At 46.4% G+C, this 24,803-nt stretch overlaps 1 protein-coding gene across 6 annotated transcripts; it reads left to right on the top strand.

Annotated features, from left to right (window-relative positions):
* Positions 1–17,252: 17,252 nt before the first annotated feature.
* CLEC10A (C-type lectin domain containing 10A) lies at positions 17,253–23,752 on the top strand. 6 transcript variants are annotated; one of them, XM_017850386.1, is made up of 9 exons: positions 17,253–17,506; positions 18,679–18,816; positions 19,473–19,589; positions 21,323–21,418; positions 21,506–21,577; positions 22,227–22,313; positions 22,408–22,562; positions 22,825–22,931; positions 23,070–23,752. In XM_017850386.1, exons 2-9 carry the CDS (start codon positions 18,750–18,752, stop codon positions 23,236–23,238), a joined length of 870 nt encoding a protein of 289 aa, XP_017705875.1. In that variant the 5' UTR covers positions 17,253–17,506; positions 18,679–18,749; the 3' UTR covers positions 23,239–23,752. The 6 variants fall into 6 exon arrangements, with proteins under 6 accessions (XP_017705875.1, XP_017705874.1, XP_017705873.1 ...); XM_017850385.1 differs by having other exon boundaries at positions 22,227–22,322; XM_017850384.1 differs by having other exon boundaries at positions 22,146–22,313.
* Positions 23,753–24,803: the final 1,051 nt, after the last annotated feature.

The following is a 24,803-nucleotide window of genomic DNA, read 5'->3' as shown; positions in this document are numbered from 1 at the left end:
TGGAAGTAATAAAACTCTAAAGTTTTCTAGGACTAGAATTTTTATAGAAAACTAGAAGTTTTATAAAGTCTATAAAACAAGAAGTATAAAGTCTGTAAGAATAGAAGCTTTATAGGGCTATAGGTTACTTGACCTGCCCCCTTTAGATCCTCTTACTGCCTGGAGAATCTGCTTTCAGTGGTTCTAGCTGTTTCTTCTAGTACTGACATCTGCAGTTCTAAGTAAGACACACGAACTGATATTTCATCTTTGTATCAATTGTAGACATTATTTAGTCTCCATCATGTAAATGAGGTAAAATCTTCCCACGTAGTCTACAGTTTGTATTTAAATACTACTTTAAAATTTGTATCAGTTGTATCTGTGTCAATATTGTTACTGCTGAATCAACTACTATAATCTGATTACACTTCCTTTCTTGCACAACTCTCATTTCTTCTGAAATTTATCAGTGTTCCATTTTAAAAATTTGCCTCATATTCTTTGAACTTATTGCTGAGTCTTCCTGAACTGTAAAAAGCTTGACAATATGATTTTCCAGATGTGCAAACCAGTCATATAATCAGTATTTTAGTTGTATTTGCTGTACTTTTTCCTGGAGCCAGAGAAGTGATTCCAAGTTTTATGGGGACTGAGGTGTACACAATTTTGGGGAGCCCTCTGTAAGAACAATTACAAAATTATGCACATAAAATTAAGCATAAAAATTACCATTTATTTAAATTTAAAAAACTACACATTTCAAAACCAGAAAGCGACCAGAAACATCACAGAATCTAGAAAATGCTATTTTATATATACATATATATAAATTGTGTGTGTACATATATATGTGTATAAACACACACACATCTATATATATTTTTTTGAGACAAAGTCTTGCTCTGTCGCCCAGGCTGGAGTGCAGTGGCATGATCATGGCTCTCGGCAGCCTCAAACATCTGGGCTCAAGTGATCCTTCCACTTCAGCCTCCCAAGTAGCTGGGACTATAGGTGCATACCACCACACCTGGGCTAGTTTTTACTTTTTTTTCTTTTTTTTTTTTTTTGAGACAGAGTCTCGGCTCTGTCGCCCAGGCTGAAGTGCAGGCTGGCCAGATCTCAGGCCTCACTGCAGCTCACTGGCCCCCCGGGTTTACGCCATTCCCATGCCTCAGCCTCCCGAGTAAGCTGGACTACAGGCGCCCACCACCTCGCCCGGTAGTTTTTTGTATTTTTTATGTAGAGACGGGGTTGTTTCACCGTATTAGCCAGGATGGTCTCGATCTCCTGACCTCGTGATCCACCCGTCTCGGCCTCCCAAAGTGCTGGGATTACAGGCTTGAGCCACCGCGCCCGGCTACATTTTTTTATAATGACAAGGTCTCACTAAACTGGGTTCAAGACCAGAAGGCCTTCTGGTTCAAGACCAGTTTGAGCTTCCTGGTCTCAAACTCCTGCACTCAGGCAATCCACCTGCCTCAGCCTCCCAAAGTGCCAGGTTTCCAGGGGTTGTTACAGGTAGTTAGGCGTGAGCAGGCAGGAGGGGGCTTTCCTATCCACTAGGAATGTTGGGTGACGGTTCGGCAATGATCACATCGCCTCTCTGGAAGTGATAAATTGGTAGCTGGTGTCAGGGAGAGGCCATTTCCTGAGGGACAACACCTGTTGCCCTGAAGTGTCGATTGAATGCGGATTCCAGGGAGAAGCAACTGCCTGGGCACCCACATTAAGAGACAAAATGAGCGGGGCACAGTGGCTCACGCCTGTAATCCCAGCACTTTGGGAGGCTGAGGCAGGCAGATCACGAGGTTAGGAGTTCGAGACCCACCTGGTCAATATGGGGAAAACCCCTGCCTCTACTAAAAATAAAAAAATTAGGCCGGGCGTGGTGGCTCACGCCTGTAATCCCAGCATTTTGAGAGGCTGAGGCAGGTGGATCACAAGGTCAGGAGATCGAGACCATCCTGGCTAACATGGTGAAACTCTGTCTCTACTAAAAATACAAAAAATTAGCCAGGTGTGGTGGTAGGCACCTGTAGTCCCAGCTACTTGGGAGGCTGAGGCAGGAGAATGGCATGAACCCGGGAGGCAGAGCTTGCAGTGAGCCAAGATCACGCCACTGCACTCTAGCCTAGGCAACAGAGCGAGACTCCGTCTCAAAAAAAATAAAAATAAAAATAAAAAAGTTAGCCAGGTGTGGTGGTGGGCGCCTATAGTCCCAGCTACTCGGGAGTCTGAGGCAGGAGAATTGCTTGAACCTGGGAGGCGGAGGTTGCAGTGAACCGAGATGGTGCCACTGCACTCCAGCCTGGGCGACAGAGCGAGACTCTGTCTCAAAAAAAGAAAAAAAGGAAAAAAGAGACAAAATGGCAGAGTAGGACCTTCTGGGGGCACGCCACTGGAAAAGGGAGGAAAGCCTCAGATGGGTGTATGTACAATTTCCTAAACTCACTGCACATGCTCACCTCCCGAGGGTAAGGTGGGCAGCCAGCCTATGGAAGAATCATGGGAAAGGGGCCAGCCTGGAGTCCTCGGATCAAGGTTAAACGTTGAGCTTGTCCTTCAAGTAGCCTGCTTGGGTCTCTTCCAAATGTACTTTCCTTTCTTTCTTGTTCTAGGGCCTTTTAAAATAAACTTCCACTCCTTCTCTGAATCTCGCCTTGGTCTCTGTTTCTGCCTTATGCCCCTCAGTCAAATTCTTTCTTCTGAGGCGGCAAGAAATGAGGTTGCTACAGACCTGTAAGGATTCACCACCAGTAACTCGGGTACTTTCCATGGGTGACAGTGTGAGCCACTGCACCAGTCCTATAATATTTTAATAATTAATCTTTCAACATTCCTGTAAAACCCATTTTTCCCTCTTTTATTTTTTCCTGCATACTCACTGTTTGCTTCTGCATATTACAAAGTCATTTGTCTTTTTTTTTCTTACTTTCTTTTCTTTTTTTTTTCTTTTTTTTAGACCGAGTCTTACCCTGTTGCCCAGACTGGAGTGTAATGGGGCGATCTTGGCTCACTGCAACCTCTGCCTCCTGAGTTCAAGTGATTCTCCTGCCTCAGCTTCCTGAGTAGCTGGGATTACAGGCGCCCACCACCATGCCTGGCCAATTTTGTATTTTTAGTAGAGACAGAGTTTCACCATATTGCCCAGGCTGGCCTCAAACTCCTCACCTCAGGTGATCTGCCTGCCTCGGCCTCCCAAAGTGCTGGGATTGCAGGCATGAACCACGATGCCCGACCTGGAATTGTTTTTTTTTATTAGACAGGGAGTCTCGCTCTGTCACCAGGCTTGAGTGCAGTGGCACTATCTCTGCTCACTGCAGACTCCGCCTCCCGGGTTCAAGCAATTTTCTGCCTCAGCCTCCTGAATAGCTGGGATTACAGGCACCCGCCACCACACCCAGCTAATTTTTGTATTTTTAGTAGAGACGGGGTTTCACTATCTTGCCCAGGCTGGTCTTGAAGTTCTGAGCTCGTGATCCACCTGCCTCGGCCTCCCAAAGTGCTGGGATTACAGGCGTGAGCCACCATGCCTGGCAATGGAATTGACTTTTTAAACTCAATGTAATTCCCTGGAGATTCTTACAAGTTGTTGCACGTGTCAATGGTTCATTTCTTTCTGTTGCGCAGCGCTATTCTGTGGTATCGATAGATGTATCACAGTTCGTTTAGCCATTTACTCATTGAAGGACATCTGGGTTGTTTCCAGTCTTTGGCTGTTGCAAATACGGCTGCTATGAATATTCACGTGCAAGTTTTTGTGTGAACACACATTTTTATTTCTCTGAGAGAAATGCCCAACAGTGCAATTTCTGCATCATGTAGTGGGTGCATGTTTACTTTTAAAAGAAACTGCCAAACTGTTTTCCAGAGTGGTTGTACCATTTGATATTCCCACCAGCAATGTATAAATGATCCAGTGTGCCCACTTCCTCACCTGCATCTGGTTGTCAGTATTTGAAAGTTTTGGCTCTTTGGATAGATATAAAGCGATACGTTACTGTGGTTCTAATTTGCGTTTCTGTGGCAGCTAATGAGGTTGTACTTTCTTTCATGTGCTTATTTTCCATCTGCATATCCTCTTTGGTAAAATGTCTCTTCATGTCTTCCGTCCATTTTTTTTTTTTTTTTTTTTTTTTTTTTGAGACAAAGTCTCGCTTTGTCACCCAGGCTGGAGTGCAGTGGTGTGATCTCGGCTCACCACAACCTCCACTTCCCAGGGTCAAGTGATTCTCCTGCCTCAGCCTCCTGAGTAGTTGGGATTACAGGTGCCCGCCACCATGCCTGGCTCATTTTTGTATTTTAGTACAGACGGTGTTTTGCTATGTTGGCCAGGCTGGTCTTGAACTCCTGACCTCAGGTGATCCGCCTGCCTTGACCTCCCAAAGTGCTGGGATTACATGCGTGAGCCACTGTGCCCAGCTTTCTGCCCATTTTCTAATTGAGATTGTTTTTTTACTGTCAAGTTTTGATAATTCATTATATATTCTAGGTACTAACCCTGTGTTGGATATGTGGTTTGCAAATATTTTCTCCAAGTCTGTAGCTTTTCATGTTATTCTCTTAACAAAACCCATTTCCAAAAGACTAATATGGTAAATAATATCTTGGCAAGCCCAATTAAGGAACTGAGAAAAGTGACATGACCACAAGAAATAGGTTAAATGACACTTTTCCTGTTTTTATAGAAATGTGGCTAGATTCCCAAAGCTGAGAGTGATTGCTGGTAAGTGGCCATTTAAAACAGAGATGAACTGGATGCATCGAGGCAGGACTAATTAAGAGAGGCAAGATCATCACCATCACTCTTCCCAGGCTATGTAAAAGATGAATGGGGATTTAAGGGGATTGTTTCAAGGGAATTCATTTTTTTACTTTTTATTTTTTTTGTGAGACGGAGTCTTGCTTTGTCACCCAGGCTGGAGTACAGTAGCGTGATCTCAGCTCACTGCAACCTCCACCTCTCGAGTTCAAGTGATTCTCCTGCCTCTGTCTCCTAGGTAGCTGGTATTACAGGCACCCGCCATCATGCCTGGCTCCTTTTTGTGTTTTTAGTAGAGACAGGGTTTCAGCATGTTGGCCTGGCTGATCTCAAACTCCTGACCTCAAATGATCCACCCGCCTCAGCCTCCCAAAGTGCTGGGATTATAGGCGTGAGCCACTGTGCCAGGCTTCAAGGGAATTCTTAGATGTAGCCAGGGAGTTAACACGTTTTCCCTCCACAGAAAGGGGAGTGCTTCTTTATACCTTTATCAGTGAGATAATAGAGTCCCAAGGGAACTGTTCGTAGAGACAGTGGTTGTCTCCCAGGGGATAAGATGAGCATCTCCCTACCAGGCCTGATGGTAGCCTTATAAGATGCAGACACCATTGGGACCACTGTGGAATGCTGTCTGAGAGGGGCAAGAAGAGTTTTCATGGAGGCTATGGCTGTGTCCTCAGGAGTTTTGTGGAGTTGTGAAGAAACAGACTCATCTCTGCTTCTTGACAGGAGAAGTCTGAAGGCAAACACCCGGGCTGGAGCCGCCCCGTCCACCAGTTGATCAGGCTATACTTGGTAGTCGGCAGCATAAGAATGTCAGAGAACCTGTGAGCTGAGGCAACTCCATGGATGTCAGGCTTGAGCCAACTAGGAAGGACCCTGCCCAAGAGGACTGCATGGCAGAGCGAGGCTGAAAGAGGCAGTAGGTGTACAGTTTTCATCTGGGCAGGAACTGGTGGTGAACGGCTGTGTCACAGAAGATCTGTTGGGGGTCTCTGGGCACCCCCGATAGACCTCACGAAAGGCCAGTGTTGGGTGCTTGCTGTGACGACCTCCTTGACTGCCACACTAGCACAGATGGCAGGCCTGGTTTCCTTGCATTCTTCTCTCCCTTGCCCCAGCCCTTGAGGAGTACTGAGAATAGTAAAAGAAAGAGAAAGGAGGAACAGAACAGCCCGGGACTCCAGTCCTGGCTTCTCTTGGGCAGTCCCGGAGATGATTCTTATGAAAGCGATTCATTAGAAAGTGATCTTAGGAGAACCGGACAGGAGAATGGGGAAGCAGGAAGAGGAAGGGAAGGAAGGCAAGCGTGCCTGCCATAGAAGCTCGCTGTGAGAGGCGGTTCTTGTGAAAGGAATTCATCAGGAAGTGCTTGAAGGCAAGTCCTGCCTTGTTATTGTTGTTGGTGGTGTAACTATGCCTCAATCCCGCTGGGGAGCATTGGAAACAGTGTAGGTCACTTCTCAGAGTTGCCCCCATTAGGAACGGGGAGCTGTAGTACTTGCACCTCAGGTAACAGTCACGGGCTAACATCGGTTCCGAGACTTCCTGCCTCTGTAGCGGCATGAGGGCGGCACTCCGACAGACAGCGGTGTTGAGTGTTAAGAATAAAATCGGCCTGGCGCAGTGACTCACGCCTGTAATCCCAGCACTTTGGGAGGCTGAGGCAGGCAGATCACGAGGTCAGGAGATCGAGACCATCCTGGCGAACACGGTGAAACCCCGTCTCTACTAAAAATACAAAAAAATTAGCCGGGTGAGGTGGCGGGCGCCTGTAGTCCCAGCTACTCGGGAGGCTGAAGCAGGAGAATGGCGCGAACCCGGGAGGCGGAGCTTGCAGTGAGCCGAGATCGCGCCACTGCACTCCAGCCTGGGCGACAGAGCGAGACTCCGTCTCAAAAAAAAAAAAAAAAAAAAAAAAAATAGTTTGCATTAGTCTGGGCTGGACTTTTGAGACCTGAAATTAAAACTGTTTTCAATAGCTGAATGTACAGGAAGAAAAATATATTAGTACACGATGCCCTTTATCAGACTGGGGAACTTTCCTTCTATTCCTAGTGTACTAAGAGTATTTTAAAAAATCAAAAATGGGTGTTGAATTGTGTCTAATGCCTTCTCTGCATGAGTTGATACAATTTTATGACTTTTCTTCTTAGATTGTTAATATGCCGGATTACATTATTGATTTCTGAATATCAAACCAGCCTTTCAGGCCTGAGATAAGCCCTACTTAGTTATAGTGTATCATCCTTTTATGTATTGCTAAGTTCCACTTGCTAATATTTTGTGGAGACTTTTATGTCTATGTTCATGACAGATATTGGTCTGTAGTTTTCTTTTCTTTTATTACCTTTGTCTGCTTTCAGGATCAGAGCAAATGCGAGCCTAATAAAATGAGTTGGGAAGTGGTCCTTCTTCTATTTTCTGGAAGAGATTGCATAGAATTCGTGTTACTTCATCTTTAAATGTGTGATAGAATCCGCTAGTTAAGCCGTCTGGGCTGGTGATTTCTGTTTTGGAAGGTTTTAAACTATGAATTCAATTTCTTTCTTTTTTTTTTTTTTTTTTTTTTTTTTTTTTTTTTTGTGGGACAGTGCCTCTGTCGCCTAGACTGGAGTTCAGTGGTGCAATGATGGCTCACTGCAGCCTCGACTTTCTGCAGTGAGTGTACAGCTGGTGGGTGTACAGCTGAGGTCACCTTCCCACCTCCACCTCCAGAGTAGCTGGGCCCACAGGTGCACCCCACCACACCTGGCTAATTTTTGTATTTTTTTTTTTTTTTTTATAGTGATGGAGTTTTGCCATGTTGCCCAGGCTGGTCTCAAACTCCTGAGTTCAAGTGATCCTCCTGCCTGGGCCTCCCAAAGTGCTGGGATTACAGGTGTGAGCCATTGTGCCTGGCTAAAATCAATTTCTTTATAGTTCTAGAACTGTTCAGTTTATTTACGTATTTATTTATTTTTTATTTGAGATGGAGTCTAGCTCTGTTGCCCAGGCTGGAGTGCAGTGGCACAATCTCGGCTCACTGCAACCTCTGCCTCCTGGGTTCAAGCGATTCCCCTGCCTCAGCCTCCTGAGTAGCTGGGATTACAGGTGCCTGCCACCATGCCCAGCTAATTTTTTGTATTTTTAGTAGAGATGAGGTTTCACCATATTAGCCAGGATGGTCTTGATCTCCTGACCTTGTGATCCTCCCACCTTGGCCTCCAAAAGTGCTGGGATTACAGGCATGAGCCACCGTGCCCAGCCCTATTCAGTATATTTATTTAATCATGGATATGGTAGTTAGTGGTTTTTGAGGCATTGTTCCATTTTGTTTAAACTATTGAAATTTTGTGCATAATCATAATGGTCCTTTATTATCCTTGTAATATCTTCAGGTTGTGGTGTCTGCTTTTTTCCCTCTTCATCAGTTTTGCTAGAGGTTTATCCATTGTATTGATTTTTCAAGTAAGCAGATTTTGGTTTCATTGATTTTCTCTACAGTTTTTCTGTTTTCAGCTTCATTGATATCTGCTCCGATCTTTGTTATTTCCTTTCTTTTGCTTGTTTGGAGTTTGTTGTGTGTTTCTTTTTCTTTTTTTTTTTTTGAAACGGAGTCTCGCTCTGTCCCCCAGGCTGGAGTGCAGTGGCTCCATCTCGGCTCACTGCAAGCTCCGTCGCCTCCCGGGTTCACGCCATTCTCCTGCCTCAGCCTCCCGAGAAGCTGGGACTACAGGTGCCTGCCACCTCGCCCGGCTAGTTTTTTTTGTATTTTTAGTAGAGACGGGGTTTCACCGTGTTCGCCAGGATTGGTCTCAATCTCCTGACCTCGTGATCCGCCCGCCTCGGCCTCGCAAAGTGCTGGGATTACAGGCTTGAGCCACCGCGCCCGACCTTCTGTTTCTTTTTTTTAATTTTATAAGGTAGGAGCTTAGATTATTGACTTAAGAGAACTTTCTTCTTTTTAACATAAGCATTTTATAATAAATTTCTTTCTAAGTGGCCAGGTGTGATAGCTCACACCTGTAATCCCAACACTTTGGGAGGCTGAGGGTGGCTGGATCACTTGGGGGAGGGTCAGGGAGTTCGAGATCAGGCCCTGAACCCTGTCTCTACGTAAAAATTACAAATATTAGCAGGCCTGCTAATCCCAGCTACCTGGGGAGGCTGAGGGGCAGGAGAATCACTGGAACCTGGAGGTGGAGGCTGTAGCTGAGCCAAGACATGCCCCACTGTTACTGCCCCAGCCTGGGGTGACTAAAGGTGGAGCTGTCTCAGGGAAAAAAAAAGAAAAAAAAAAAAAAAAACTTTTTCTTATTGGGCAACAGGTCCCTGAGGCTCTACTATTTTCTTTCCTATTTTTTTTTTTCTCTCTGTTGCTCAGCTTGGGTAGTGTCTATTGATGTAGCCTCAAATTCACTGATTCCTTTGTTATTCCATTCTGCTCTAGGTTCAACCATTGAGTTTTTTGTTTCAATTATTGTACCTTTCAATTTCAACATTTTTATTTTTTAATTTTTAAAATTCTATTTATTTAATTTTTTTGAGACAGGGTCTTGCTATGTTGCCCAGGCTAGAGTACAGTGGTGTGATCATGGCTCACTGCAGCCTTGACCTCCTGGCCTCAAGCAATCCTCCCACCTTAGCCTTCTCGATAGCTGGGACTATAGGTGCATGCCACCACGCCCAGCTAATTTTTTTTTTTTTTGTAGAGACAGTCTCACTATGTTGCCCAGGCTGGTCTTGAACTCATGGGCTCAAGTGACTCTCCTGCCTTGGGCTCCAAAAGTACTGGGATTACAGGCATGAGCCACTGCACCTGGACAGTTTTAATATTTTTATTTGGTTCTTCTTTGCAGTGTCTATTTCTTTACCAAGGCTTTCTATTTTAACATTTGTTTCAAGAGTGTTATCAATTGCTTACTTAAGCATTCTTATAATATCGGATTTAAAGTCTGTCAGAGAGTTTCCACATTGTTGTAATCTTGGCATTGCCTTTTGACATCAGGTCAAACTTTTAGTTGTTCTTTATATATCAAATGATTTTGGATTGTATTCCGGATATTTTATTTTATTTTTGAGATGGTCTTGCTCTGTCACCCAGGCGGGAGTGCAATGGTGTGAGCTTGGCTCATTGCAACCTCGATTATAGGCACATGCCACCATGCCCAGCTAATTTTTGTGTTTTTAGTAGAGATGAGGGTTTCACCATGCTGGCCAGGCTGGTCTTGAACTCCTGACCTCAGGTGATCCACCCACCTCAGCCTCTCAAAGTGCTGAGATTACAGGCATGAACCACTGGGCCCAGCCTATTCTGAACATTTTAAATGTTAAGTTATGACATTCTAGGTCTTGTTTAAATTCTGTAGAGACTGTTGATATTTTTGTTTAGCAGGCAATTGACCTGGTTAAGTTGAGGCTGTATGTTCCAACACACCTCTGTAGGGTATGGTTCCAACGTCAGTTCAGTTCTAAAGCCTTTTGATATTTTACATTCTCTTCTGTTTTTTTTTTAGAACTCTTTAGGTCTGTCATGGCTGTGTGCCACTCAGTGGTTAGTGTGCGGCATAAGCTGTAGTTTTTTCATTAGTTTAGATCTCAAAGTCTTCAGGATGCTAATTGGGATGAGATCCTTACAGGCACGGCTCAGTGGTCAGTCATGGAGCTCATCAACAACTTGATGGTGTAGCTTTCCCAAGCATACATATCTTCATGATCTCCCTGGTACCCTCTGGTTTCCTGCAGTTCTTCTTTTTGGCTCTACTGTGAGAAACTCAAAGGTCTAAATGGAGGAAGGGCACAGCGAAAAAAATAAACAATAACAGTACAAAGGCATTCTCAATTTATTAGAACTGCAGCTCCCTTAGATAGAGAGGAAGGATCTTCTCCCTTAGAATTTTGTCCTCTGCTGGCCCTAGTTTTCCCACTGCTGCCACTGCTGCCATGAGATTGACCATGGACATGGGCACAAGAAAAGAAAGGGAGAGGCCGGGCACGGTGGCTCACACCTGTAATCCCAATACTTTGGGAGGCCGAGATGGGCGGATCACAGGGTCAGGAGATTCAGACCATCCTGGCCAACATGGTGAAACCCTGTCTCTACTAAAAATACAAAAATTAGCTGGGTGTGGTGGTGTGTGCCTGTAGTCCCAGCTACTCAGGAGGCTGAGGCAGGAGAATCGCTTGAACCTGGGAGGCGGGGGTTGCAGTGAGCCAAGACCCTGCCACTGCACCCGAGCCTGGACAGAGCAAGACTCTGTCTCAAAAAAAAAAAAAAAAAAAAAAAAAAAAGAAAGAAAGAAAGAAAAGAAAAGAAAAGAAGGGGGGTGAAAACCCCAAAGGAGATTTCTGTATTTCCTGTGAGTGTTAGAAGCTCCTCAAGCCAGGCCTAGAATGCATTTCCTGGAGCTCCCTCTGTCCATGCCTCAGTGTTCATTTCCAGAGTTTTGGCCATGCTGAACTCAGGTTGGGGAACCATAGAAGAAAAAATGGTAAACTCGCTGCCAATTCAGTGGTACTTCAAATTCTGGTGTTTTTCTGCAACAAACATGTTACGATTCATTTTTCAGCGTTTTCAATAAGCTGATGCATACATTCTACCCACATTTTAGAGTCGTGTTCAATGGGAGAGAAAGGGTGGAATGTGTTTCCGTCATTTTACCTGGAACTGGAAGCCCTTGATAAATGTTTACAGCTCAAAATAATACATTTTCTATGATCAAAATGGAATTAAATATTCAATATATTAAATCAATAACAAAAAAGTGGAAAAAAATTCCAAATATTTTGGAATTAAACAATACACCTCTAAATCACCTGTGGGTCAAAAAAGAAACCATAAGGTAAATTAGAAAATATTTTTGGCCAGGCGCGGTGGCTCACGCCTGTAATCCCAGCACTTTGGAAGGCTGAGGCAGGTGGACCACGAGGTCAGGAGATCGAGACCATCCTGGCTAACATGGTGAAACCCCGTCTCTACTAAAATACAAAAAATTAGCCGGGCCTGGTGGCAGGCGCCTGTAGTCCCAGCTACTCGGGAGGCTGAGGCAGGAGAATGGCGTGAACCCGGGAGGCGGAGCTTGCAGCTGAGGTCGCGCCACTGCACTCCAGCCTGGGCGACAGAGCTAGACTCCATCTCAAAAAAAAAAAAAGAAAAGAAAAGAAAATATTTTTAACTGAGTGAAAATGAGAAGATGCTACATCCAAACAGGGCTTAGATGAAATTGTACAACGTTCAATGCTTATACTAGAAAAAGAAAAAGGGTCAAAAATCAAAGAATCTAAGCTTTTACCTTAAGAGACCAGGAAAAGATGTTTATATCCAGCGTACGAAAATGAAGAAAATAAGAGCAGAAGTCAATGAAATAAACAAACAAACAAAAATAAGGAAAATTAATGATACCAGAAACTGTTTCTGAAAAGATCAATAAAATTGATAGAAAAAAGTGTGAAGACATAAATTGCCAGTGTTGGCCGGGCACAGTGCTCATGCCTGTAATCTCAGCACTTTGGGAGACCGAGGTGGGCAGATCACTTAAAGTTGGGAGTTTGAGACCAGCCTGGCCAACATAGTAAAACCCCATTTCTACTAAAAGTACGAAAATTAGCTGGGCATGGTGGTGCACGCCTGTAATCCCAGCTACTTGGAAGGCTGAGGCACAAAAATCTCTTGAATCTGGTAGGCAGAGGCTGCATGAACCGAGATCATGCCACTGCACTCCAGCCTGGGCAACAGAGTAAGATTCTGTCTCAAAAACAAACAAACAAACCCCCAAATTGCCAGTGTTAGGAATTAAAGAAAATATAAATACATATCCTACATACATCAAAAGGATAATATGAACAAGTATTTGCCAAAAAATTTGCCCATAAATAGAATAAAATGGACAAATTACTTGAAAGATACACATTATCAAAACTAAAAACGCAATAGGAAATCTGAAGAGACTTACCTGAATTCAAATAAATTCACAATTTAAAATCTTTCAACAAAGAAAATATCCAGTTTCAGATGACTTCTCTGATGAATTCTATCAACTCTATAGGTAGAAATAGTTAATTAAATGGAGAAAAGTATTTTCAATAAGTGGTGCTGGAATAACTATATATATATGAAAAAATCTAATTCATAATGATCATAGACACACATCAAAGCTGAAACTATAAAAATTATCAAAGAAAACACAGGCTGGGCATGATGGCTCACACCTGTAATCCCAGCACCTTGAGAGGCTGAGGTGGGAGGATTGCTTGAGGCCAGGAGTTTGAGACCAGGCTGGGTAACAATTGTGAGGTCTGTTCTCTACACAATAAAATATTTAACTGGTGTGGTGGTGCATGCCTGTAGTCCTAGCTACTCAGGAGACTGAGGTGGGAGAATCGCTTGAACCCAGGAGGGGCTGATTCTCCTGGATTTTTAAAGTAGACAATCATGTCATTTACCAATAATGACAGTTTTCTTTCGCTTTCAACCTTCACATGTTCCAATCACTTGTCTTTCTGCATGGTCTGGAAGAAACTCATGGAGAACTGGTGGCACGAGCGTGCTTTCTCTTGTTCCTGGCTTGAAAAAAAAAAAAAAAAAATTCCTGACCAGTAGAGGTTCTAGGAGAGGGTAAGAATTCACAGAAAATGTGGTGGAAGAGGGAAACGATCATTGTCAACTGTGAAAGGGGTCTCAGGAACAGAAGCGTTTAGGAAAAGGCAAGAAGATTGCTTGCCAGGACCTGACAAAGAAATCCAAACTAAAATCACAACAGGCATTGAAAGGGAATTTCTGCAAGATTACCACTGCAAGCAAGTTTTTATCAGTCTACTCATGATGGCAAAACCCAGTGCTTTTCTCACATGATTTTCATACGCACAAAAGGTCATGACATACCCAGGCGTCAGCATTGCAAACATCAGGGATAGAGTTGTTTTTCCTAGGGAGTCAGCAATTTATAGAAAATGCTCAATTTTTCATTTATTTTGGGGACTAGGAGAACTATTTTTTTCATGAAACCTGCAAGCAATTTATCAGCTAAATTCTGTCTGCTCCACCTTCACCATATATCCAGAATCACAACACTTCTGACCACCTCATTTCTCACCTGGATATGACAGCAGCTTCTTACCTAGCCCCCCGTTTCCAGCTTGTTCTTCTTCATCAAATTCATAACACAAAAGACACACTGTTACAGTTAACATATAGGTCAAGTTATGTCATTCCTCTGCTCCAACCCCTTCAAAGTCTGCATCTCCGACTCAGAGTAAAAACAAATCCTTAATAATAGCCAACAAGGCCCACATTTTCCCCCATCGCTTGTCTACTCTTCTCTTCCCTGACTCACTTCTCTATAAAATCTCTGGCAACTCTGTCAAATGGATGATCCTCATATGCACCAGACATTCTCCCACCTCAGGGCCTTTGCACTTGCTCTGCCCTCTCCCTGGATCACTATTCCTGCCAGAGCCCCTTATGACTTGCTGCTTTGCCTCCTTCAAACTTTGCTCAGATATTGCCTTCCCAGTGAGGCCTTTCCTGACACTCTGGTATGGTTTGGATCTGTGTCCCTGCCCAAATCTCATCTTGAATTGTGATCTCCAGTGTTGGAGGTGGGGCCTGGTAGGAGGTAATTGGATTACAGGGTGGATTTCTCATGAATGGTTTAGCATCATCTCCTCGGTGCTGTTCTCATGACAGTGAGGGAGTTCTCATGCGATCTGGTCATTTAAAATCTGATCCCCTGTCTTTCTCTTGTTCCTGTTCTTACCATGTGAGGCACCTGCTCCCCCTTCACCTTCCACCATGATCGTTAAGTTTCCTTAGGCCTCCCCAGAAACTGAGCAGAGGCCGGCACCATGCTTCCTGCACAGCCTGCAGAACTACGAGGCAATTAATCCCCTTTCCTTGATAAATTACCAAGTCTCAGGTATTTATTTAGAGCAGTGTGAGAACGGCCCTATTCTTGAGGGACATTAAAAATCGACCCTATCTCATATCCCTGCTCTTTTCCCACAAAGCACTATTGCCATGTGACATACGGGTATTTTACTCATTTATTTTGTTTATTGGTCACCCACTAGAAGGTACACTCTATGAAGGCAGTCCTTGTTTGTTCACTTTTGAACTCCTGAATTCTGCCTCTTGGGCAGGAAAGTGCTTGGCATACCATAGACTCTCAATAAGTACTCAAATGGATGAATACATACAGGTAAGAGTGAATGGACATGTGTTTATTGCAGCACGGTTTACAATAGTAAAGACTTGGAACCAACTCAAATGCCCATCAATGATAGCCTGGATAAGGAAATTGTGGCACATGTACACCTTGGAATACTAGGCAGCCATAAAAAAGAATGAGTTCATGTCCTTTGTAGGGACATGGATGAAGCTGGAAACCATCATTCTCAGCAAACTAACACAGGAACAGAAAACCAAACACCGCATGTTCTCACTCATAGTGGGAGTTGAACAATGAGAACATACGGACACGGGGAGGGGAACATCACACACCAGGTCCTGTTGGGGGGTCGGAGGAAAGGGGAGGGAGAGCATTAGGACAAATGCCTAATGCATGTGGGCCTTAAAACCTAGGTGATGGGTTGATAGGTGCAGCAAACCACCGTGGCACATGTATATCTATGTAACAAACCTGCACGTTCAGCCATGTATCCCAGAACTTTAAAAAAAAAAAAAAAAAAGCTTCAAACCTGCTGAACCAGACTGAAAAAAAAAGTGAGTGAATGGAGAAATATCATAATATCATGTTCTTTTCATGGAAGATTCAACTATGTCAAAATGTTGATTATCTCCAAATTAATACGTGAATACACTGCAAGACTGTGGTAAACACACAGAGAGCTACCCAGGTCCCCCTTCTAGGAAGGATGTGGTGACCCACTGTGGGGGGTGTAACCTGCAGACAGCCGCTTCCCGAGGTCACACCCATGTCAGGGTTGACTGCCAGTGACTGAAGAAGATGGTGCCCTAGAGGACCCTGTGGCAGTCCAATGCTGGACAGCTCCCAGGGCTGGCATTGTTTGAACCCAGAGCTCCCTGTTGGTTTGGTTGAAGCACTCCAAAGTGCTGCTTCTCCCTCTGCCCAACACCGTTTCATCCACTTTCCTTTTCAAAGTGCTAATCCCTCATAAATAGCTCGCACCCCAAATTCAGCCTCAACCCTGGCTTCCAAAAACATAACCTGCAACATATACTAATGAAAATACCAAATACCAAATAAAAACAAAACCGGAAACAACCTGGTCGGGCGCGGTGACTCACGCCTGAAATCCCAGCACTTTGGGAGGCTGAGGTGGGCGGGTCATCTGAGATCAGGAGTTAGAGACAGCCTGGCCAACAGGGTGAAAAGCTATCTCTACTAAAAATACAAAAATTAGCTGGGTATGGTGGTGGACACCTGTAATCTCGGCTACTCAGGAGGCTGAGGCAGAAGAATCGCTTGAACCCAGGAGATGGAGGTTGCAGTGAGCCGAGATTGTGCCACTGCACTCCAGCCTGGGTGACAGAGTAAGACTCTGTCTCAAAAAAAAAACAAAAAAACAAAAAACAAAAAACAAAAAAAAAAAAAGAAAAAAGAAAAGAAAAGAAAGAAAGAAAAGAAAAGACATAATTAAAATTTCTGGTTTCTGTCAATAGAGAAATGCTAAATAAATAAATTATGGTGCCTATGATGAAATGAGGTGCAGGTAGATCAAGTACATTTTATAAACTGATGTGGAGAAATGTTCCTGATAGATTGTTAACTCCAAAAAAAAAAAAAAAAAAAGCGCATAGCAGAACATAACCGCATGTATATAGAAAATATAACCTAAAATGTATTTCTTCTCCTTCTCCACCTTGTAAGATACTCAGTTTCCTTCCTACTGAAAGGGATGTGTGCATGGACTCAGGGCAGCTCCCTTAGGGGCTGGGCAGGGATCATGGGATGAAATGGAATCCTGTTCATGAAGACAGCGCCTGTGCTGAGAGCCAGAGCAGGGTGCCAAACTTTCTCCTTACAAGCTGTATATGATCTTGGGCTCTGAGCCTTAGCCCATCATCCAAAATGCCTCCCCCGGTGCTTGCGGGGAATGTCTGTGGAAGGTAAGTATCTGGCATAATCCCATCACAGATGAGATACTCAATAAAAGTTTGCTGTTTTCCTTGGCTTCTCCCTTCCTCTTCTGGCCAAGAAGCTCTATTCTCTGTCCCTCCCTTCCCTCCTTCCAAGTGGAGTGAGGCGAGTGAGGCCAGAGCTGAGCAGCTGAATGACTGGGACCTAGAGGATGCTAATGCCAGGGACTCAGGCCAGGATTGAGCAAAAGCACAGACTGGGCTTCTGTAGGATCAGAGGTGCGATGATGGAGACACAGCAATTCTGGGAAATGCAGACGCAGGAAGTGAAAGGAAGTGTAGGGTAGAGGAGCAACAGCAGATTGTACCTCTATCCAGTCCTGCTCCCAGATGGTAAAAATGAGGAAACTCCAAAAAGAGAAAAGGAAGTAGGCATGGCCTGGAGGAGGAGAGCAGAGCTGGCTTCAGACCCAACTCTCTCCACCCACACACGGTCTCTGTGTGTTCCAATCCCCGTTCATTCTCATTTACTGTGGAAAGTTGAGGAGATGGGGTGTCCCAGATGATAGGGCTCCTGGGATTTCAGACTGAAGACCAGCAGGACTCCAGTCACCTCTACCCCAGCTCTCCAGGACACAGCGCTTCCAACTCTGAGTGACGTCCCAACTCTGGTCCTTGCTTCACAACCAACGTGAGAATTACACCCTCCAGACCTCCCACAGGTAATGGTGCTGTGGGTGCCGGTGAGACCCAGGGGACAGGGGATGTCAGAGGAAGCAGGGAGAGGGGGACTTTGGGTCTTGGGTGGGACTAAAGGAAAATAAATATAAGGTAGCAGTGTGGGATTTAATTACTATGTGAAGATTTGAGACTCTACGCCCTTCATTGGATTCTAGATTCGGTTACAGCAGCCACAATCCCATCATAAACTACGACTCTGGGAGGCTGAGGTGGGAGAATCATGTGAACCCAGAGGCAGAGGATGCAGTGAGCCAAGATGGCCTCATTGCACTTCAGCCTGGGCAACAAGAGCGAAATTCTGTCTCAATAAATAAATAAATAAAAATAAAAATAAACTAAGGCTCAAACTCACCCTCATGGCTGGCCAATTTCAAGCTTTATCTTCAGCCCCAGCCCAGCCATGCCCTAACCCCAATACAAACCCTGGCTCCTACTTTATTATTATTATTTTTTGAGACTGAGTCTTACTGTGTCGCCCAGGCTGGAGGGCAGTGGCACTATCTCCACTCACTGCAACCTCTGCCTCCTGGATTCAAGCAATTCTCCTGCCTCAGCCTCCCAAGTAGCTGGGATTACAGGCATGCGCCACACACCTGGCTCATTTTTGTATTTTTAGTAGAGATGGGGTTTCACCATGTTGGCCAGGATGGTCTCAAACTCCTGACCTAAAGTAATGTGTCTGCCTTGGCCTCACAAAGTGCTGGGATTACAGGCATGAGCCACCACACCTGTTGCCCCCCACCCAGCTCCTACTTTAACCCCAACCCCATATTCAACTTGAATCTTAACACCAACCCAAAGCCAAAATTGAACCTCAATTCTATTCTATTTCCAAATTCAGCACCAAACTTAACCCCAATTCCATCCATGGCTCCAACTTGCATACCGACCCCAATCCTAGCATGAGACACAATCTCTAGTCCTGCCTGATTACTGGCCCACTGGGTAGTCCTAGCAACGCATTTAGCTCCAACGTTACCCTCCAGTTTCACTCCCAAACTCAACTCGACCCCAATTCTATCTCAACTGCAAACCCAGGCCCATTTCTGTCTTAGCCTTAACCCTGGGCTCATTCTCAACCTGAGCCTCATCTCCCAACTCAACTTCAGCCCTGCCCTCGGCTCCAACCTAGTCCCAACCTCCCATGCCCCAGCTCCACCCCAGCCTGGGCATCGGCCCTGCCTTCATTTCAGGTGACAACCTCAGAGACGTGCTGGCCCAAGCATGACAGTGACATATGAAAACTTCCAGGACTTGGAGAGTGAGGAGAAAGTCCAGGGGGTTAGAAATGGTAAGAGGAAAGGGGAAACTCTCCTAAAATGCTCTCTTTATACATTTAGAAGGATTTCTCCTGTCATTTCTGTACCTCCATCACGTGTGCGGATGGGTCCCAACTCTGAGGAGGTCAGGCGCCAGCCTCCGATGGGCCTAGTGTGAAGTGGATGCAACGTCCCTAGAAAGACTGGGACAGGGAGGATCACAGTGGACCCAGCTTCTGATGCCCTGTGGGGTGGGGACGAGAGCTGCACATTGGTGGAGGGGAAGATAAGTAGTTGGGTTTGGAAGGAAACTCATTTGTGAACCTGACTGTCCAGCAGGTAGGTGAGCACAAGCCCACGAAGGGCCTGGCTGCCCCCAGCTCTCCCCATGTCCTCCTGCCCTTGCCCCCAGCTCTGACCATGGGACCCCTCATATCACCATCGTCCCCCCTCTGTGTGTGTGCACGTGGGTCCCCACGGGTGTGAGGGGCCTGTGTGACTGAGGACTTGTGCTGGTCCCTGAAGTCAAAGGCCTGGGCATCCCCCATCCGAAAATCCTCCTTGTCCAACCCTTCCCTGGTGTCCCCTGTGCCCAGCCCTCCTCACTAGACAGCTCCCTGGGCCCTCTCCTTCTCCCATCTCCATCATGTCTGGACCCTCCTCATCCTGACACCCTCTCCTCTTGCAGGGCTGCCTCCTCCCCAGTCCCTCCTGCAGCATCTCCGTTCTGGGCCCTGCCTCCTCCTGCTGTCCCTGGGCCTTGGTCTCCTGCTGCTGGTCATCATCTGTGTGGTTGGATCCCAAAGTGAGGGTCACAGGGGTGGACAGGGAAGAGAGAAATAATGGGGTAGAATATAAATAATGGGGTGCTACAGTAGGGCAGCGGTGAGGCCCGCAGTAAGAGCAACGCAGGGCAGCTGTGGAGATGACAATGAGGCATGGTGAGGGCAATGCTACCAACTGTCATGGGGGTCACAACAGGGCCACTGAAGCACTGATGGGGGCACTGATGGAGTGATTGATGGGAACGGTGGGGGACACTGATGGAATGATTGATGGGAATGGTGATGGGGGCACTGATGGAGTGATTGATGGGAATGGTGATGGGGGCACTGATGGAGTGATTGATGGGAATGGTGGGGACACTGATGGAGTGATTGATGGGAATGGTGGGGGGCACTGATACAGTGATTGATGGGAATGGTGGGGGCACTAATGGAGTGATTGATGGGAATGGTGGTGGAGGCACTGATGGAGTGATTGATGGGAATGGTGATGGGGGCACTGATGGAGTGATTGATGGGAATGGTGATGGGGGCACTGATGGAGTGATTGATGGGAATGGTGGGGACACTGATGGAGTGATTGATGGGAATGGTGGGGGGCACTGATACAGTGATTGATGGGAATGGTGGGGGCACTAATGGAGTGATTGATGGGAATGGTGGTGGAGGCACTGATGGAGTGATTGATGGGAATGGTGATGAGGGCACTGACACAGTAATTGATGGGAATGGTGGGGGGCACTGATGGAGTGATTGATGGGAATGGTGGGGGCACTGATGGAGTGATTGATGGGAATGGTGGTGGAGGCACTGATGGAGTGATTGATGGGAATGGTGATGGGGGCATTGATACAGTGATTGATGGGAATGGTGGGGGGCACTGATGGAATGATTGATGGGAATGGTGGTGGAGGCACTGATGGAGTGATTGATGGGAATGGTGGGGGCACTGATGGAATTATTGATGAGAATGGTGGGGGCACTGATGGAGTGATTGATGGGAACGGTGGGGGACACTGATGGAATGATTGATGGGAATGGTGATGGGGGCACTGATGGAGTGATTGATGGGAATGGTGATGGGGCACTGATGGAGTGATTGATGGGAATGGTGATGGGGCACTGATGGAGTGATTGATGGGAATGGTGGGGACACTGATGGAGTGATTGATGGGAATGGTGGGGGGCACTGATACAGTGATTGATGGGAATGGTGGGGGGCACTGATGGAGTGATTGATGGGAATGGTGGGGGCACTGATGGAGTGATTGATGGGAATGGTGGTGGAGGCACTGATGGAGTGATTGATGGGAATGGTGATGGGGCATTGATACAGTGATTGATGGGAATGGTGGGGGGCACTGATGGAATGATTGATGGGAATGGTGGTGGAGGCACTGATGGAGTGATTGATGGGAATGGTGGGGGCACTGATGGAATTATTGATGAGAATGGTGGGGGCACTGATGGAGTGATTGATGGGAACAGTGGTGGGGTCACTGATGGAGAGAGTTGACGGACCCATAAATAGGATGGCTGCTGGCTCTGTCACTGATTAGTTGGGTTATGTACTCGAATTACTTCACCTCTCTGAGTCTTAGTTTCCTCATCGGCAATATTGGACAATAATAGTGCCTGCCCCACTGGGTTGCCGTGAGGACCTAATGAGGCAATGCTTATGGAGGGCCCGGGGTGGTGCTGGCACAGAGGACCCGATGAATCCCAGCTCTGACCTTCCCATCCACCTGTTTAGATTCCAAATTTCAGAGGGACCTGGTGACCCTGAGAACAGATTTTAGCAACTTCACCTCAAACACTGTGGCTGAGATCCAGGCACTGACTTCCCAGGGTGAGCCTGGCTTGGATGGGGCTCTGGGCTGGGGCCAGGCCAGGGAGGAGGAAGTTGACCCCTAAGCGAAGTCTCCATGTCCTCCAGGCAGCAGCGTGGAAGAAATGATAGCGTCTCTGAAAGCTGAGGTGGAGGTTATCAAGCAGGAACAGCAGGCAGGTGAGAGATCCTCCAAGTATGGGTCTGGGAGGCTAGGCTCTCAGACACAGGTGGGGATGGGAACAGACTCCTGGTGCTGACCTGCCTTCCCCTTCACCAGCAGCTTGAAAGGCAGCATGCAGGCTGGGTGCGGTGGCTCACGCCTGTAATCCCAGCACTTTGGGAGGCCGAGGTGGGTGGATCACGAGGTCAGGAATTCAAGACCAGCCTGATCAACATGGTGAAACCCCATCTGTACTAAAAAAAAAAAAAAAAAATACAAAAAAATAGCTGGGTGTGGTGGTGGGCACCTGTAATCCCAGCTACTCAGGAGGCTGAGGCAGGAGAATTGCTTGAAACTGGGAGACGGAGGTTGTGGTGAGCCGAGATCATGTCATTGCTCTCCAGGCTGGGCAACAAGAGTGTAACTCCATCTCTAAAAAAAAAAAAAGTGGCATGCTTTCTCTGGAGAGCAGGCTGGAGAAACAGGAGTGGAGGAATCCAAAGCGGATTTGATGGCTGTATCTGACCATGATATAGGGGGTGGGTGGGGGCAGGAAGGAATGTTCCTGGGGTTGGCCCTGTGCAGGGACATCTGAGCTGCAGGAACACACTAAGCAGAAGGCACAGCTAGGCCACTGTCCCCACTGCCCATCTGTGTGTGTCCCAGTTCATTCTGAAATGCTCCTGCGAGTCCAGCGGCTGATGCAAGACCTGAATAAACTGACCTGCCAGGTGGCTACCCTCAAGAACAATGGTGAGGAAGGTGTGGGGAGGACCTGGCCCTGCTTTTCTGCCCATGGCCCAATGGGCAGAGCCTCAACCTCTCCACTCTATTTCTTCCCACTCAGCCTCTACTGAAAGGACCTGCTGCCCCATCAACTGGGTGGAGCACCAAGACAGCTGCTACTGGTTCTCTCACTCCGGGATGCCCTGGGCCGAGGCTGAGAAGCACTGTCAGCTGGAGGACGCCCACCTGGTGGTCATCAACTCCAGGGAGGAGCAGGTGAGGGCTTCTGGTACTCAGTTCCTAAGACAAGTCCCATTTAGGGAAGTAGTTCTTAATCTTGGCCGCACATTGGAATCATTTGAGAGCTTCCAGAATGACCGTCATCTGTGCCACACCCTCAGAGATTTAATAGGCCTGAGCATCCAGGGAAACATCCCCAAACTCCTCAGCTGATTTAACGAAGAGCTAAAGTTGAGAATCTGCTTTAAGGAGTTGGCTGGGATGGGGAGAAGTCACCACTGCCCTTCTGTCAACCCAGAATTTTGTCCAGGAACATCTAAGCTTCGCATACACCTGGATGGGCCTCAGTGACCTTGAAGGAGCCTGGAAGTGGGTGGATGGAACAGACTATGAGACCGGCTTCCAGTGAGTGCACCCTGGCTTTCTGTGCCAATGTCCTCCATCAGCGCTGCCCCCCAGGGATTTGACTGTCAGCCTCTCCTCCCCTGAACTGAATTCTACTCCACCTACCCTTCCTAGCTTGCTGTTGTCTTCTCCTCTCAGGAACTGGAAGCCAGGCCAGCCAGACGACTGGCAGGGGCACGGGCTGGGCGGAGGCGAGGACTGTGCCCACTTCCACCCAGACGGCAGGTGGAATGACGACGTCTGCCAGAAGCCCTATTACTGGGTCTGCGAGGCTGGTCTGACCCAGGCCAGCCAGGAGAGTCACTGAGCTGCCTTTGGTGGGACCACCTGGCCGCAGAAATGGCGGTGGGGAGGAGGACTCTACCCGGGACCTCCTCTCAAGACCGCTCTGGCAGAGGAATAAGCCCTGGGAGATTGGGAGCACTGCCAACATTTTGAATTTTTTTTCTCCTTAACTTTAAAAAGATGGTATAGAGTTCTTAAGCCTTTATTTGTTTTCCAACTTTTGAAAGTCAACTTCATGAAGGTATAATTTTACATAATAAAATGCACTCATTTAAAGAGTAGAGATGACTTTGACAAATATGCATGTCTAGGTGACTACCGCTCCGATCGCAATAGATAACACTGCCATCACCCCCACTCTCATGCCTCTAGACAGTCCAACCACTTCCCTGTTTCCAGGCAACTAGTGGTCTACTTTTTTTCCACTATTAACTGGCCTTGCTTCTTCTAGAGCTTCTAGAACTTCATGTAAGTGAAATCATACACTCTCGTGTATATACTTCATATAAGTGAATATATATTCTCGTGAGAACTTACGTACTTTGTGTTGCTTGATTTTGGCAATTTAAAATGGCAGAGTGGAGAAGCCAGGTGAAGGCTTCGAAAGTCCTATGCAATTGAGAAAATAGCATTTTCTTCTCATATAGATTTGAATTCAAATCTTTTCTGTCACTTACAGATGGTATAAACGTGGATGATTAGGAAAAGCCATTGTTTAATTTCTCTGAAGATCCCAGAGTTATTGGGAGAGATAGATAAGATCCCCAGGTGTATTGGTTAGCAGTTGGTGTGTAACAAACCACCCCAAAGCTCAGGGCTTATGCAATAAGCATTGATTATAGCTCATGAGGCTATAGGCCCAGTCTGGCCAGGTTTGGGTCATCTTGGCTGGGCTTGTTCATGCATCTGTGGTCAGCTGGTGGGTTGGGGGTTGGCTGGTCTAGGGTAGCCTTGATCCCATGTCTAATATTTGGCTGGTTCTGGGCTGGGACAATGGGGATGACTGGGCTACATTAGCCTGTCCTGGCCTTGTTCACAGAATGGCTGGGTTAGGGGTCCAAGAGAGAAATTGGAAGAGTGCAAGGACTTCAGAGCCTTGCTTGGAACTGAGCCATCATTTCTTCTGCATCCTATTGGCCAAAGCAGATTCCAAGGCTGCTCAGGTTCAAGTATCAGAGAAATAGATTCCACCTTTTAGTGGGGGGTGGGGAGGATCTACAAAGTCATTTGTATTGTATAGAGAATGGATATAGAGAGGGGTGGAGATTTCTATTTTTTCAATCAATCCAGCATATACCAGGGGACGCATCAGCTATTTTAATTTTTTTTTTTTTTTTTTTTGAGACAGAATTTCCCTCTTGTTGCCCAGGCTAGAGTGCAATGGTGCGATCTCAGCTCACCGCAACCTCCACCTCCTGAGTTCAAGCGATTCTCCTGCCTCAGCCTCCTGAGTAGCTGGGATTACAGGAACACACCACCATGCCCGGTTACTTTTGTGTTTTTAGTAGAGACGGGGTTTCTCTATGTTGGTGAGGCTGGTCTCAAACTCCCGATCTCAGGTGATAGGTCCGTCTTGGCCTCCTAAAG

The sequence above is a fragment of the Rhinopithecus bieti genome, unplaced genomic scaffold (assembly GCF_001698545.2).
Source record: "Rhinopithecus bieti isolate Rb0 unplaced genomic scaffold, ASM169854v2 scaffold_32008, whole genome shotgun sequence".
NCBI classification, from domain to species: domain Eukaryota; kingdom Metazoa; phylum Chordata; class Mammalia; order Primates; family Cercopithecidae; genus Rhinopithecus; species Rhinopithecus bieti.
The sequence above is the reverse complement of the archived record's forward strand: the minus strand, read 5'-3'. Positions and strand labels throughout refer to the sequence as shown.

Coding starts and splice junctions, on each gene's coding strand:
- CLEC10A (XM_017850384.1), top strand. CDS start 18,750: ATGACAGTGACATATGAAAACTTCCAGGACTTGGAGAGTGAGGAGAAA. Junction 21,419..21,505: donor CCAGGCACTGACTTCCCAGG/GTGAGCCTGGCT, acceptor CATGTCCTCCAG/GCAGCAGCGTGGAAGAAATG. Junction 22,314..22,407: donor GGCTACCCTCAAGAACAATG/GTGAGGAAGGTG, acceptor CTTCCCACTCAG/CCTCTACTGAAAGGACCTGC.